Source organism: Triticum dicoccoides, chromosome 5B, assembly GCF_002162155.2.
Source record: "Triticum dicoccoides isolate Atlit2015 ecotype Zavitan chromosome 5B, WEW_v2.0, whole genome shotgun sequence".
Lineage (NCBI taxonomy): Eukaryota > Viridiplantae > Streptophyta > Magnoliopsida > Poales > Poaceae > Triticum > Triticum dicoccoides.
In genome coordinates, this window is record NC_041389.1 from 440,626,566 (window position 1) to 440,642,696 (window position 16,131).

A 16,131-nucleotide genomic window follows, 5' to 3' on the forward strand; every position below is an offset into this window, starting at 1 on the left:
ATATCAGGCCTGGTAATAGTGAGATATTGCAGACCACCAACAATACTGCGATACTCAGTAGCATCATCAGACGAGAGGGAGTCACCATCAAGAGCAGACAACCGATCAGTGGCAGACATCGGAGTGTAAACAGATTTGCATTTGAGCATTCCAGCACGACGCAACAAGTCCAAGGAGTACTTCTTCTGAGTGAGAGTCAAACCAGCAGAGGATCGTGAAACCTCAAGACCAAGGAAAAAAATGAAGAGCACCCAAATCCTTGACAGCAAAATCATCACGGAGAGCAATCACAAGGCGATCAGCAGCAGCAGCCGAGGAACTGACAAGGATGATATCATCAACATAAACCAGGATATACATCGTAACCTCAGGGCGCTGGAGGAGAAACAGTGACGTATCGGCAGTGGAGGGAGTAAACCCAAGAGCCCGAAGAACAGATCCAAGGCGAGCATGCCATGCACGAGGAGCCTGTTTGAGTCCATACAGTGCCTTAACCAGACGACAGAGATGCTGAGGTCGTGTCGGATCAACAAAACCAGGCGGCTGACGCATATAAACCTCCTCCTCCAGAATGCCATGAAGAAAAGCGTTTTGCACATCAAGCTGACGAAGGAATCATTCACGAGTAACCGCAAGAGACAGTAGTAACCGAATGGTAGTAGGCTTGATGACTGGACTGGAAGTGTCTTCATAATCAAGACCATACCTCTGTTTGAAGCCCTTAGCGACTAACCGTGCCTTGTAGCGTTCAATGGAGCCATCAGCATGTCTCTTGACCTTGAAAACCCACTTGGAATCAATAACGTTGACGCCAGACTTTGGAGGAACAAGACGCCAAGTATCATTCTGTTGGAGGGCATGAAACTCTTGTTCCATGGCAGCACGCCAATGAGGAATACTCAGGGCAGCCTGAAAGTGGCGAGGCTCTGCAGTGGGATCGCCAGCAGTGTGAGCCATGCACGCAGCAAGCCACGCAATCGTGCCATCCGTCCACTCCTTCGGGCGAAAAACACCGGACTGGCTCCGTGTGCGAGGCCGAAGTGTGACAGCAGATTCAGCTGACAAAGACGATGCAGCAGACGATGTGGACGAGGCCGGGACGGAGTCCGGCGAGTCGGGCTCACCGGTGGCCGGGGCAGGTGACGAGGCCTCCGGGCTAGCGGCAGCAGCAGCAGCCGGCCCGGGCGAGGGACCCGCCAGCGGCCCAGGCGAGGCACCCGCCAGTAGCCGGGGCGAGCCACGCAAGGCTGGCGACGCCTGCGAGCCAGGCGAGTCGGGCGAGTCGGGCGTGGATGGGCCCGCGAGCCAGAGGAGGCTGGTGCGGGCGAGACCGCCGCTCGCGGGATCAGCGTAGGGCCAGGCGAAGCCGGCATGGAGCTATACGGACCCGGCACCCGTGAGGCAGTCGGGGTGGCCTCCACTGGCAATAGCAGAACGGGTTGGTGGGTGCCGCCTGTCATGCATGGCGCATGCACGTCCCGATCAGAAGGATCATCTGCGACCTGTTCATCAAGCAACTCGAGCCGAGCACCGCGTCCAATACCTGCAGCATGATTAGGGAGCAACGCAGGGGCATATGCAACATCCACAAATTGATCAGGCGTAGGTGTAGACACGGGCACTGGTGGTGTAGAAGTGGTAAGGTTAGTCGGAAGTGCACGAAAAGGAAATACATTTTCATCAAACACAACGTCACGAGAGATGTAGACGCGGTTGGTAGGAACATGTAAGCACTTGTACCATTTGTGAAGAGAACTGTACCCGAGAAAAACACACTTCTTAGACCTAAACTCTAGCTTGCGCTTGTTGTATGGACGGAGGTGAGGCCAACATGCACACTCGAACACTTTGAAGAATGTGTAGTCCGGAATCTCATTAAGCAGAAGCTCAAGCGGGGTTTGCATTTTCAGGAGTCTCGAGGGAAGCCTGTTTATAAGAAAACAAGCTGTGGAGAAAGCATCACTCCAGAACCGAAACGGGACAGATGCATGAGCTAGCAAAGTTAGGCCAGTTTCAACAAGATGACGATGCTTACACTCGGCAGTACCATTCTGCTGATGTGTGTGGGGACATGACACGCGGTGTGAAATCCCAAGCTTGTTAAAAAACGAGTTGAGGTTGTGGTATTCACCCCTCCCCCCAGTCGGATTGGACATGGATGGTTTTCTGCTTAAGAAGACGCCCAACGTGTGCTTGAAACTGAATGAAGACATCAAACACATCAGACTTACACTTAATAAGATATAACCAAGTGAAACGGCTGTAAGCATCAATGAAACTGACATAATAATTGTGACCACTAACAGATGTCTGGGCATGACCTCATACATCAGAAAACACAAGCTCAAGAGGATGTTTCACAACACGACTAGACTCTGAAAACGCAAGCTGATGACTCTTGCCCTGCTGACATGCATCACAAATAGTTTCAGCAGTTTTATTGGACACAACTGGTAGATCATGACGATGCAAAACATGTCGAACTATGGGAGTCGCCGGGTGACCAAGGCGCGCATGCCAGTGCGTAGACGACACACGAACACCACTGAACACCTGAGGAGAAGACGACGTGGAACAAAGTATTTTGGGAACTGCTCAACACCCATAACCTGGGGTGTGGCTATCTCATTATATAGAGGTACCCAAAGGATACAATACAATGTTATAATACAGATATACAGAGGCTACGTATATACAGTCTAACAGTCTTGTATAACTTTGTTGTTTTGCTTTTCGGCATGTTTGTGTTTCTGGCCCATTAGACCTAAATTTTATTTGTCCTTGTGCTTAAATAACTTGCCGCGTGGATTTGGTTGTTGCTTTATCAATAAAGGGGGGTGAAAGGCTATTCGAGAGTAAGATTTCTCATATTTGTTTATGTTGAGGGTGTGGTGCAATATATCGATGTTGAATAGTACTACTATCTCTATGTCAAAAAACTTCTTATATTATAAAACAGTGCAAGTAGTTTTTACCTTTCGAACTAAACTGTTGATTAGTATCACAGATCATACAATGATGTGCCAGTGCGTTTTGCTCCTAGATCGGAGGCTCGGGACCCTTTGAGGTAGTATCTAGTCTGCGATCGATAGACTGTTTGTCAAATACTCCCTCCGTCCGGAAATACTTATCGGAGGAATGAATGTATCTAGACGCAATTTAGTTTTAGATACATCCATTTTCATCCATTTTTCTGACAAGTATTTCGGGACGGAGGGAGTATCTCAATATGACAGTTTGTATGGCACACAGATACTTAGTTGTGTGCATCTTGATTCCTGTATACAATGTTGCATGCAGCTGATCGAGGCACGCCGTTGATCACCGATCCACCGTGTGTGGGGTTAGTAAAACCTACCTCGCGCGTACAAATTGTTGCAGGATACGTAAAAGATGATGATCCAGACGACCGGGCGAGAGAGATCTAAGACTCCGGCTGCTACAAGTTTGAATGCCACATGCATGAGTACGCAGATGATCGTCAGAAATGACACACTTGCCTGAAAGATCCATGCATATGTGGTGTGAACGTACAGTCGTGTAGTATAGATGCAATATGTCAACGGTGATACCAACTCATCTTGATCAAGTCACGGATGATCTGATGACGAGAGCGCCCAAGCGGAAGAACCAAAAGTAAAAGCTCCATCCCGTCGTCTCCAGTCTTGGACAGTAGCGCCTCCCCCGCTTAAGGCTTAACCTCACCTCCATGTTGTCAAGGAAAGCCACCAGGAACGTACCGACGATTCCATTATTCGGACCAACAATGCATTTACCTCGGTTCATGTGTAGTAACTGACACTCACTGCCTCAGTGCCTCGGGTCTGAAGAAACTAGGCAGACCGGTCAAATAAGAAAAGCCAATGGCGCTGCAGAGCACCGTGGGTTAGCCTGCCATTTGTCTTGTTTTTACTGCCTTGTAATCTTCTCTTCTGACTTCCGATCGATCCCTGCAGCTATACGGAGCTACTGCTCGTAGGATTATCATATGGTTATATACATATACAGACATCTTTACGGGAACCGATGCCGCGGAACATGCCCCCTCTGCTTGTCTTGGTTTTACTAGGGATTGGTGACTAATACGTACAGCTTGATTACGAGTATAATACGATATGAGGCGTCCAGCCATTGCCAGCATGTTGCAACCATAAGCTGATACAGTTCTAGCCTTCTAGGTCACAATACGACGCAACCAGTGATCACCAGTGCGCTGCAAACTAAGCCGGTGCAGTTATGATTGTCTAAAGCTCACTGTTACGGGTATCCCATACGTGATTCTTTAGGCCCTGTTTGGAATGTCGTTTCTACTTTGAATACACTTGTAAAAGTTACAGGCCACCGGCCGTCGTTTTCGTTTCCACCTGCAAATCACTACTGGCCGGTAAGATACACTCGTAAGAAAAATACACCTGTATTTATTTACACCGATTCCAAGCGCGGCCTTAGTGATTCGATTCCGTATTTCCATGGCCGTGGCCCGTGTACGGCGACCGATCACGATGGAGACACGGGGTGGAACTCTAGCTACGCGTCGTGGCTGCGGAAAACTCGATCGAGGCACCGACTTTTTGCAGCTGCAGCACGTCTCGCGGGACTGAATGACTGACAGAAACAGCGAGAGAGAGAGTGTGTGTCCCAGCGTTCAGGGTACGACTCACACGCAGTGAACTGTCGACCATCCATCGCAGGACCTGCGTCCCGACCAGTCACCACTCACCATCAGTCGGCACCATGGCGCCATGTGTTTTGGTTTTGGACTCCTGCTTTTGCGTGCGTGTCCACACACAGTCACAGTCACACCGCTACGTTCTCCCGCCAGTTATTATACACGCCCTGCGGTGCGCTGCGCTGCACCTAACTTGCCGCCGCTGCCGCGAGCGGGGCGGTGGTCACCACCAACCCAGGCCGGGCGGGCGGGCGTTAAATAACACGCAGCGAAAGGCGTTCCTGGAATGGTCAGGCGGCCATTTCGAGAGCTCGGATCTCGACGGAGCAGTCATCGATCGTCCTGCCGGTCTGTTGGACCATGCATGCAGTGCATGCAGGCAGCCGGGCAAAGCGAGTGTGAGCGGGGGACTTGGCCTTGGCTGCGTCCCGCCACAGTACGTGGTCGATCGATCGTATCGTATGGCCCCTTTGTGAGTGAGAACACGCACATCAACGTCAATGCTGTAGGAGTACGTACTACCCAAGTGCGTGGGACTGTGCCGCACATAAAAGTGACTGCCACAGTGATGGCGCCGTATGCCTGCGCACAGTCGTATGCGTATGTACAATTGTACATATACGACGTACGCATGTACGATACCGTTGCTGATCCAACGGGGTACTTTTACGGGTCACACTCACCGGAGAGCTCCTGACTCTATAGGATCCGTTCCGGCAGGAGAAAAGAAACCAGCGTTATAAGGAGGGCGCGCCCGTGCGTAGCCCGAGCAATAGCATACTCAAAGATCGTTCCCCGCTGTGGCTGGCTGGGTAGCTAGCTCGTCGAAATGGGCTAAAGCTTAAAGCTGACGCGTGCGTGCAGAGCACGGCCGCGCGCGTGGCCGGGCGGTTCCCCGAGCGGGAATCCGATGGCTTGCTCGCTCGCGCCGGTGCCCGACGAGAACGCGAGCGAGGCAGCGGCTATCAATGAGTCCATCGTACAGCAATAAGGTGCGTCACCAGTGTTGCGATTTCATGGCTGCAGTGGCGGTGCAGGGAGGGGTCTGATCACAGGTGAACAGTGGCGCGAACCGGGGCCGGCGAGCCTGGTTCTTGTCTGTGCGGTCAAAGGGTTCGTTGGGTCCTGGCTAGCACTAGAGCTGCCTGAGGCTCTGCGTTGCAATTCAATGGCACAATGTGCGTGCAAAATGTAGCATAGAGCGGCATGGCAAACGACGAGTGAATTGCTCGTTACAGTGGAGTACATTTTATTTCGCTGTTTGTTGCAAACCGAGTTGAACTGAGTCGGCTTTAGAAAGCGGAGTTGGATCACATCACATTTACTAGGATTTTTTTTTAATGTGGTTTGGCTGGATCTCAGTCGATGTAGTTAAAACTATGCGCTCTGCCCTCGAGCGTGCAACTGTACTTGCATAGAAAAATATAAAACATGAAAATAAAAATGTAAAATGTACACCAAGAACTAAAAAAACTGCATGACTAACTGCGCAGGATCCAATGGTTTAAGGGTTGATCGAGAATAGTTATTTCACAATCGATTGAGAAATGGCAACTCGCTTAGCAATTTAGCCCATCATTTTATGGGCAAGGCTTATGTTTCAGATGATGTGGCTCTGTCTCGTCATTGCATTTTCTGTGGCAATACAAGTGGATTCAACCAATGAAATTTGCAAGCCACCACCCGACTAACTTGTCTATTGCCAAAAGTGCAACACATCCCAAGACATGGAAGCGTTATGCGATAATCACTATGGTTTTTGAGCCATCTAGAGTTTTATTTGGGGCGACTCTTCAGTAAACATATACTACTACTTGTTTAACGATTAGTAAACACTACATTAAATATGTTAGATGTAGCTGAAACAAGTGAATCTCGTTGAAAATTTGCATTGAAACACATGATGCCATTGAAACATTTTATGCAATTGTAAATGCAACATAATCAAATGCATCATTTACTAGATTATTACGTGGTAGTTGTGCAGCAGTTGGCATATCCCTTAATTTAATGTGAAAACTAATTAGCAAACATAAAATAGGGAAGTGGACAATATTATCCTTTGGTCGGGTCTAGAAACTCGTCGTGTGTATCATCTACATACAGGCAGCCCACGAGGCTCGTTGGATCTGATTTTGTGTCCCAAGCGAATACCGAAGAGGGCCATGGTCAATCATTGTAGAACCACCTCTTGATCACGTTGGACGGATTTCAACACCATTTTGAATTTTGGTCATTTTAGTGAGTGCCCAGAATTTTGGAATGCTGAAATTCTAGGCCATGTCCAAACTATTTCAAATAAAATTTAAATTAGATTTTTTTGTTAAAACTAGTTAATTTTAATGAGATCAGTATTCGAAATAATTTTAAATTTTCAAATGTTTTGTAAATGTCTGGAATATTTATGTTACAAAAATTGTAAACCTTGGTGCTTAAGGGAGTTCAAACAAACCTTTAACGCCACAAAATAACATCAAGATCGAGAGAAAAAGTTTCTATGGGTGAACACTCACTAACATCATATCAGATAGGCCTTGCCGAGCTCTAAAAGAACTCGGCATGGCCTAAAGGCTGGGATGACGCAACTACTATTGGTGGCGTGCTTACCGCTTGCTTGATTAATGTTAAATTAATTACTATATATGTGCTTTGCAAAGAGCCGCGCTTTTATAATGTGAAACCTGAGAAAACCGGAGAAACATATATATAAATTCAGACCAAGATGTGGCCAAAATCATGTATGCGGGTCTACTACATTGATATACATGCATATTTGAAGTTCTCGGAGTTGCAACTTATCTAGTTTTTTTGTTGCAAATATGCAACTCTTCAAAGTAATATATCAATGTAACTATGTTAAGATATATTGCGTGTTAATAAATAAAAGGTTGTTTCTGCAAAAAGAGAAAAATGTTATCTAGCAAACACCCAGGCTTGGCATGCCAACTTTGTAGGATTTGCCATGATCAGAGTCGAAATTTGCCATTTGGCACAAAAAAGGCCGGAAAATTGCCATTCATTCGATCTTGATCCGAGGGCTATTTGCCTTGAGCCCTAAAAATCGTAAGTATTGGGGTCCAAAAATAAACTAACATAATTAAGTAATCTTAGCTGTGCAGATTTTGCTGAAGATCCCCTCCACAGAAGAACCATCATGCTCATATGTTAGTTGTCATCCGTTAACGCCCTGCTTATCATTCGACAAAGGCAAGGTGTCATTGTCGCTCTCGTCACGTGTGTCCGTTTCTTTCCTTTTCTTACCCCTCATGATCTCACACCGTCTTCTGCAATCATCACATTTCATTTCACCCATTTCACACCGGCAGTGCATATCTCTTTTACGCGTACTTGCCAGAGTGCAGCGGTAAAAGCAATATAGTAATATGAAAGAAACACGATAGAAGAACTCAGAGACATAAGTAATGCAGGAATTCGCTCACGCAAAAGGAAAAACAATAATAAAAAAGGGCCAGATAGAAAAGCATTACGGCGCCTCAAAGTACAAACTCGGAAAGAAAAGGGGTTCAAGGAGCGAAAGCGCCATGGAAAATTTGGCTTCCCGCTTCCGTTGCCCGTCTTTACCTCTTGCCCGAAACACCCCTCCCTCCCTTGTCCGCACGCCGCTACGTACAAAAGACCCGTCCCCCCCTCCTCTCATCCGCCCCTCCCCTCCTCTTCCTCCTCTGCTTCCACACCTCACCCGCTCCAGGCCAGAGGCGGCGCACGAGGTCCGTCGAGGAGGTGGAGCGAGCCGCGCCTGAGCCATCTGCGCCGTGTATCGTCGTATCATCTACTACCAGGAAGGAAGAGACCGATGGCCCCGAACTACGAGATGGCCGCCTCCATCCTGCTCTGCGCCGAGGACAGCAGCAGCATCTTCGGCTTCGGCGACGGCGAGGAGGCGGCGGCGGGAGCGAGGGCGGAAGGCTCTCCGTACTGCGGCGGCGACGACGAGTTCGCAGCGGGTTTCCCGCTGCCGTCCGAGGAATGCGTGGCCCGCTGGGTGGCGACGGAGGCGGAGCACATGCCCAGGGAGGACTATGCCGAGCGGCTCCGCGCCGGGGGCGTGGATCTCCGCGTGCGGATGGACGCCGTCGACTGGATATGGAAGGTGCGCTCTCTTTCCTTAATCGACGCGAGCTGTCTTGCTCTCCGTCTCGCCTCTGATTCGCTCCCGTTCGCGTCGATCCGGTGATGATTAATCCATCGGTGTACCCGCAGGTTCACACGTACTACGGCTTCGGCCCTGTCACTGCCTGCTTGGCCGTCAACTACATGGACCGCTTCCTCTCGCTCTACCAGATACCGGTAAGGAGATACGTCCACCCTATGAACATGGCCCGCCATTAATGCACGCCACGCCATTGCAGCGCTGATTCATGTGAGCCTCGCTCGTGTTTACAGGAGGGCAAGGCTTGGATGACGCAGCTGCTATCGGTGGCGTGCTTGTCTCTTGCTGCCAAGATGGACGAAACTTCCGTGCCTCAGTCCATCGACCTGCAGGTGAGATGAGAATCTAATTAAAGCACCCATTTGGTTGGTCTGAAGATCTTGTAATGACCACCGCACTTGTGTTCGATCAGGCCGGGGACGCGCGGTACGTGTTCGAGGCGAAGACGATCCAGAGGATGGAGCTGCTGGTCCTGAGCACGCTCAAATGGCGGATGCAGGCCGTCACCCCCTTCTCCTACCTCGACTACTTCCTCCACCAGCTGAGCGGCGGCAATGCGCCGTCGAGGCAGGCCGTCCGGGACGCCACGGAGCTCATCCTCTGCATATCCAGAGGTGCGCACGCACGCACGCAACATCTGTTTGGCTGGCACTTTGGCAGATCGATATCGAGAGATGCATCTACATTTTTTTGGAAAAATCTCACGCTGTGGGTCGGTTCACGCATGGCAGGGACGAGCTGCCTGGAGTTCCGGCCCTCGGAGATCGCCGCGACGGTGGCCGCCGCCGTGGCCGGGGAAGAACACTCTGCCCACAAGGCGGCTTGCTGCATCCACGTAGATAAGGTGAGACGCGCACGCAACGTTTTTTTTTTTTGTCTGGGCACCACGTCTCATTTACTGCGTCGCGGCGTGGTTCTTGGCCTTTTAGACCTGCGGCAGTACGCTAGGCATGCAGAAAAAAGTCATTGCAGTCGCCCCTGTTCCTGTAGACGCGCGTACTTATCGAGACACCATGCAGGGAACGCGTGAGCCGCATTTACGCTCTGTAACATGGCGACTTAATGGCTTGTTGCTTTCTGCAGGAGCGGTTGCTGAGTTGCCATGAAGCGATGCTCCAGGCCACCGGCGCCACCGTGCCGCCACCTAAAACCGCAGGCCTGATGGGCAGAGCCTACTCCCCGGCCGTGTCTGCGCCGCGGAGCCCCACCGGGGTGCTGGACCTGGATGCCGGCTACCTTAGCTGCACAAGTGATGGCGCCAGCACGACGACCACCATGGCATCGTCACCTCTCGCGAGCTCTGGCTTCGACAGCTCCCCGGTCAGCAGCAAGAGGAGGAAGATCAGCAGATGATGATGATTAGGACGATGATATGTTCCAACCCAACCGGTATACCCCCCAAAAAAATCTTGATGTCGATTGATTAAAGGTCTCTTCTGTGCGCGCCCATCATCATCTCTAACTCGGTGGGCAAGTCAAATGGTTTGGATCGACTGCGATGGCTGTGGGAGCTTTTGATGCCGCTGAAAGGCAGCTGAAAGGACCAAAGGCAGCGCGTTGTGGACATGACAAGATAGCAAAGACGTCCATGGATGGATGAATAAAGACGGGCCAGGCTCTGAAGTCTGAATTACTACTACCACTCTACTAGCAGTAGGCAGCGACAATGGTGGTCGTTCCCAAAAGAGCAAAGGTTTTGTGCGAAGACAAAGCTGCGATGAGATGGGACGCCCGAAAATAAAGAGACAGTGGCGCAACGCAAGAGCTGGTGGCAGGCACTGATTGTCCTAGCTCTGTTTTAGCTGCTGCTTGAGTAGTTTGCACTGTTCTGTAATTTTCCCTAATTTCCGTTGTGAAAACGAAAAAAAAACTGAGATAAGCAAACAAATTTTGGCCTCAAATAATGATGGCATGATTGAGATCCATGACGAGGCAATACTAGCTAGTAGTACAGTAAAAACAAAAGAAAGACAAAACCCATAAGATGTGGGAGTGGGTTTTGCCTTTAGGGGTTATGAACTATCAACATCATCCACGATCGGTTTTCTTTTTAGCTTTGCGCTTGCACTATAGTATAGCTTGTTGCCATCATATAATGTTTGACCAGTTGTCTGCATAGACCGTGGAAATAAAGAGGGGAGACACTGTCTGGACGAACCTCGGGAACACAAGCATAAAAATAGGGCTGCTGCCATACAGTGCAGGAGGTGTTGAGAATCTGCCTAACGAAATTAGGTTAGTTGGAGTGTATGGTCCACTCTTGGACTCGTTAAAGCTTCTCGCCAAATTGCAGTTATAAAATGGGTGCGGCTAGATCTCATTTTTTTTAAAAGAATATATCCGTAATAACGTGATGATGTTTTTCAAGGTCACTCGAACGAACAACCGCATCAGAAAGTGTTCCCTCAAAAAACCACACCCTGCGGATGCTCAAGATTGCCACGCTATAACAAATAAATCAGTGTGCCGCGAATTTACCGAAGGATGCGCTTGACCAGAGACCAGTGAACATCACGAGGCGAGTGCATATGCAAGCAAACATGTTGCACAACATACTGAATGTCTGATCTGGTGAGCGTGAGGTACTGAAGAGCAGAAACAATACTTCGGTACCAACGGTGACGGTGGAGCACATAAACCGCCCGCGGTAGAGCAGAAACAATGCTTCGGTACCAACGGTGACGGTGGAGCACATAAACCGCCCTCCACCGCGGGTTTCAACCCTGTATCTCTCCTCCATGTCATCCATCTTAAGCGGCGGACGAGGAAAGAGAGGTGAATCCCAAGGCAATAATGCTAGTTGGGAGATTTGAGCGTCGGGGTTAAGGAACAAGGGGGCAAGTTAGATAGATTTGCTGGCTCCCCCCTTTCCCACATTCTTATAGGGCAATCGAAGGCTGGGGGTCAGCCTGTTGTTTCGGGGAGCAGATCGCCGCTTCTCGATACATCATGCAATTAATGTGCCTAAAATCTAAAAAATGGCCGGCCACCAACTAACCAAAACGAGCGGCCGCGCTAGCCGACAAAAACAATCGTCGCTGTCTCTCTTCAGTAGTTGCGTCTCTTCAGAAAAGGAAAACAACTAATCCCCGTCCGTCCGGCGCTCCTTCGCTGACGAGCCGTCTCGCCGGCGACCAGGATCCAAGTCACGCCGGTCCCCTCTTGCCTTCCCTTCTCTCTCTTCCTTCTCACTCCTCCACACAGGGCGCCGCCATGGATGGTCCCCGCCTTGGGTCAAGCTCGTCCTTGTCGACCACCGCCGCGTCGGGCCTCCTCTCCATCTGCATCGACGCCGGATCTGCACATCCCCGCCGCCCTGGATCCGAGACCCCCACATCCTCCTCCCTCTTGTTCGTCCATCTGCTCGACGCGGCCGCTCGAGCCGGGGGCCGCGGTGCGTCCCGCATCTCCATCGAGCCTGAGGTCAACTCGAGGATCTACGGAGCCAACCGTGAAACTCATGATTCATGCATGTGTGGTTGCTGTAGATTTTGTACCAGGCGCATAGCAACTGGATTGATGTGGCGGCGGGGCTAGAGCTCACCGAGGGCAGGCTAGTTCTATCTTTCTACATGGTAGCTGCCGGACTGGGACGGCCAAAGATGACCAATGCGTATGATCTGCGTGCAGCTTTGGTGATTTTTTTTCGATTAGCGCTGGTGGTCGTTACATGGAGACTTATTGGCTGAAGAATGGAGATTAAGAGATAGTAGACTTATTGTAATGTAGTTTAGTTGCATACACATTGATGTTTAGTTGGCTTGTAATGTAGTCTAGTTGCACACACATTAATGTTTAGTTGGCTTGTAATGTAGTCTAGTTATACACACATTGATGTTTAGTTGGCTTATAATGTAGTCTAGTTGCACATAAATTGATGTTTAGTTGGCAGGAAGACTAGTTGCACATACATTAATATTTAGTTGGCAGGACTATTGACACACACATATGTTTAGTTGGCGCGGCAATCTATTCTAGTTGCACACACATTGATGTTTAGTTGGCAGGACTAGTTACACACATATATGCTCAGTTGGCGCGACAATTTAGTCTAGTTGCACACATTGATGTTTAGTTGGCAGGACTAATTACACACACATATGCTCAGTTGACGCGGCAATATATTCTAGTTGCACACATATAGATGTTTAGTTGGTAGGACTGTTGACACATACATATGCTCAGTTGGCGCGGCAATGTAGTCTAGTTGCGCGCACATTGATGTTTAGTTGGCAAGCAGACTAGTTCGTCGAAACATCCCCATGCGGGATCTATTTTTGAAGAGCACGTCGCGAGGGTTTCAACGATGAAAACGGATCTGATTTTCGACACACGGTTTAAAACATATGTTTTTTATAATTTTGAAAACCAAAAATTAATGCACAAGGGATGAACATGAGAAACATTAATGCAACGTCATGCAGATATCCATCAAGTGAAAAGACCACATAAGAAGTGATTAATTAGCAGTGTTATTTTTATCCACATGGATTATTGGACTGATCTAGCCAGCGGCCGGCTGCTCGCTACCCTTCGCGAGCGGCCGGCCAAAAACGGAAACTTTTGGTCCGTAATAATCTATAAATAGTAATAATCTCTCCCCTCTAATTTATATACTAAAAAACAAATCCATATATTAGAAAAAATATCAGGTCAACAGACAAAAAACATCCATGTGAAAATGTGTGAACACATTTAATTTGAGTTTTCAATCATTTAAAAAATCGTAATTTTTAATCCGCGTGTCGAAATTAAGATCCCTTTTCACTGTTGGAACCCTCGCGACGTGCTCTTCGAAAGTAGATCTCGCATGGGTATGTTTCGACGAACCAGTCTTCCTGCCAACTAAACATCAATATGTGTGCAACTAGACTACATGCAGCGCCAACTGAGCATATGCGTGTGCCAATAGTCCTTCTGCCAACTAAATATCAATATATGTGCAACTAGACTACATTGTCGGGTGAATTGCGCATATGTGTGTGCAAATAGTGTCTTGCCAACTAAATATCAATGTGTGTGCAACTAGACTAAATTACAAGCCAACTGAGCATATGTGTATGCAACTAGTCTTCCTGCCAACTAAACATCAATATGTGTGCAACTAGACTAAATTAAAAGCCAACTGAGCATATGTGTGTGTAACTAGTCTTCCTGCCAACTAAACATCAATGTGTGTGCAACTAAACTACATTACAAGCCAACTAAACATCAATGTGTGTGCAATTAGACTAAATTATAAGCCAACTGAGCATATATGTGTACAACTAGTCTTCCTGCCAACTAAACATTAATGTGTGTGCAACTAGACTAAATTATAAGCCAACTGAGCATGTGTTTGTGCAACTAGTCTTCCTGCCAACTAAACATCAATATGTGTGCAACTAGGCTAAGTTAGAAGCCAACTAAATATCAATGTGTGTGCAACACCTATTGTGTCCGATGCCTCATATCAGATAGCAGAAACAAAACATATGAAGTTCCTCAATCGCGATACACAATTATTCAGTCGCAGGCATTCCTCCGTCTCAAGGTCACACGATTTTGCATCACAAAGAATCAACGATTGTAACTAGAGATGCAGAAGACCAACCAGCGAGAAAAATTGGAAACACACCATTTGCACATAGACAGGTTTCACAGACGGAGACAAAATCTGACACTAATCACCTCCTGCCGAGGAGGTGAGGTTGCTCAAGCACGGTACCCCTGCATCTCCGCCATCGCTGGCTGCAACCCAGCCTTCCCCTATCGTGGGCTGCTACCACACCAAGAAAGGGAAACAGGGAGGATGGGGAGACCGTGGGGATTGCGTGGACTGGCGGATCCGACGCGGAACTCCTCAGATCTGGCGCAGCGGAGCTAATCGGATCCGGCGGGGTGCACGTGCGGCGGCGCGCCGGAGGTAGATGGCGACGGTTGGCCGGAGGACGGGTCGCGGCCGGTCGGACGCCATGGCTGCGATGGTTGACGGGTCAGGGAAGGAGGAGGAGGAAGGAAGTGTGCTTCCGACCAGATATCACCTGAGGTCGTGGGCCGAACGATTCGCTGGCATCGTGCGGTCGAGCAGCGGCCGCTCGTTCTCCCTAGATAGTGCGCGCGCACTTTTTAGAATTTAGGTGGATTATTAAGTAACAACACGCTACGTGCCAAAAAAAAGCGGCCGCCCAGGAGCGCTAGCGGGCGCCCAGCCGCCCGCTAGACGCGTCCATTAATGTGCGTAAAAATCAAGTGTGTGATAATGAGGCCGCTAGAAGACCGAAAGCTCGCCCCCTCGTTGATAGGACGTGCCAATGAAAACGGCCTTGGGTGGTGTGCCTCATAAAAATGTTAATTAAGTGGTTTGACTCTGCAACAGCAGGTGACGTTTAAATCCACCAAAAGGGCTATCAGGGCTTTGACCTGGCCAAACCTTTCGGGGCAGGCCCACCTATGGCCAACCTTGGACGCTACTTCGGCCTAGCCAGACTAATTAGACGTGCCTAGGAGGAAGTCTCGTCATGAGATATCTATCCTCCTTTTTTGAGAATCCCAGGAATCTAATATTGCGATCTAGGAAGCCAAGAAACCCTCGGAGCCGAGCATAACCTCGGGTTCGGAAGCTGACGTGGAGGATAGAACTCGCGTACGAAGCATACGAAGCCGAAGACTCAAGCTTATAAAATTATCCCAAAGAAGACGTCTGATGTCCCCGGCTTCAAGACTAGTTTGGGGGCTACTGTTGGTGTCCTGAATTAGGAGGTGCTTGCCATGTCGGGGAAGCACGACATCAACAACGCTTTTTCTATGACCATCTCTAGGTGCGCGTGCTTTGCGAGCAGCCTGCCGGTTTCGTCGACCTGCAGCGGCAAGACAACATGTGCCTGCTATCCCGGTCATTGTATGGGCACAAGCAATATCCTCGCGCATGGTACCAGCGCATCTCGGTGTTCCTTGCAGCTCTTGGCTTCCGCAGCACCACCTCTGACACCTCGCAGTTCGTGCTACATCGAACTGATCATGTCGCCATGTTACTCCATTTCCTTTTAGTCACGGGGTTTAGTTTGTAGAAGAGCATACACATACTCATACGATCTCGAGGTAGATCAATATGTACTTTGTACTCCACCACAATCAATAAGAAGAAGCATGACGCAGGGTTTTACATCATCAGATCTCGGGTAGGGGGTCCCTGTTACCATCTAGCTCTGATCATCAAGCTTGGGACCCCCTACTTGGGACCCTGTCTAGGGTTTTGAGGGGGGTGGTGGCGACGTCTTAGGACGCCCAGCTGTGGCCTGGGGCGAAAGCG

The 16,131-nt window shown here is 49.2% G+C and overlaps 1 protein-coding gene across 1 annotated transcript; it reads left to right on the plus strand.

Annotated features, from left to right (window-relative positions):
* The first annotated feature begins 8,283 nt into the window (after positions 1-8,283).
* Positions 8,284-10,763, plus strand: LOC119310259 (cyclin-D4-1-like). The gene is made up of 6 exons (XM_037586063.1): positions 8,284-8,780; positions 8,891-8,977; positions 9,074-9,172; positions 9,253-9,454; positions 9,572-9,684; positions 9,924-10,763. The coding sequence occupies exons 1-6, from the start codon at positions 8,484-8,486 to the stop codon at positions 10,191-10,193; spliced, it is 1,068 nt and encodes a 355-aa protein (XP_037441960.1). The 5' UTR covers positions 8,284-8,483; the 3' UTR covers positions 10,194-10,763.
* Positions 10,764-16,131: the final 5,368 nt, after the last annotated feature.

Coding starts and splice junctions, on each gene's coding strand:
- LOC119310259 (XM_037586063.1), top strand. CDS start 8,484: ATGGCCCCGAACTACGAGATGGCCGCCTCCATCCTGCTCTGCGCCGAG. Junction 8,781..8,890: donor CCGTCGACTGGATATGGAAG/GTGCGCTCTCTT, acceptor GTGTACCCGCAG/GTTCACACGTACTACGGCTT. Junction 9,685..9,923: donor GCTGCATCCACGTAGATAAG/GTGAGACGCGCA, acceptor TGCTTTCTGCAG/GAGCGGTTGCTGAGTTGCCA.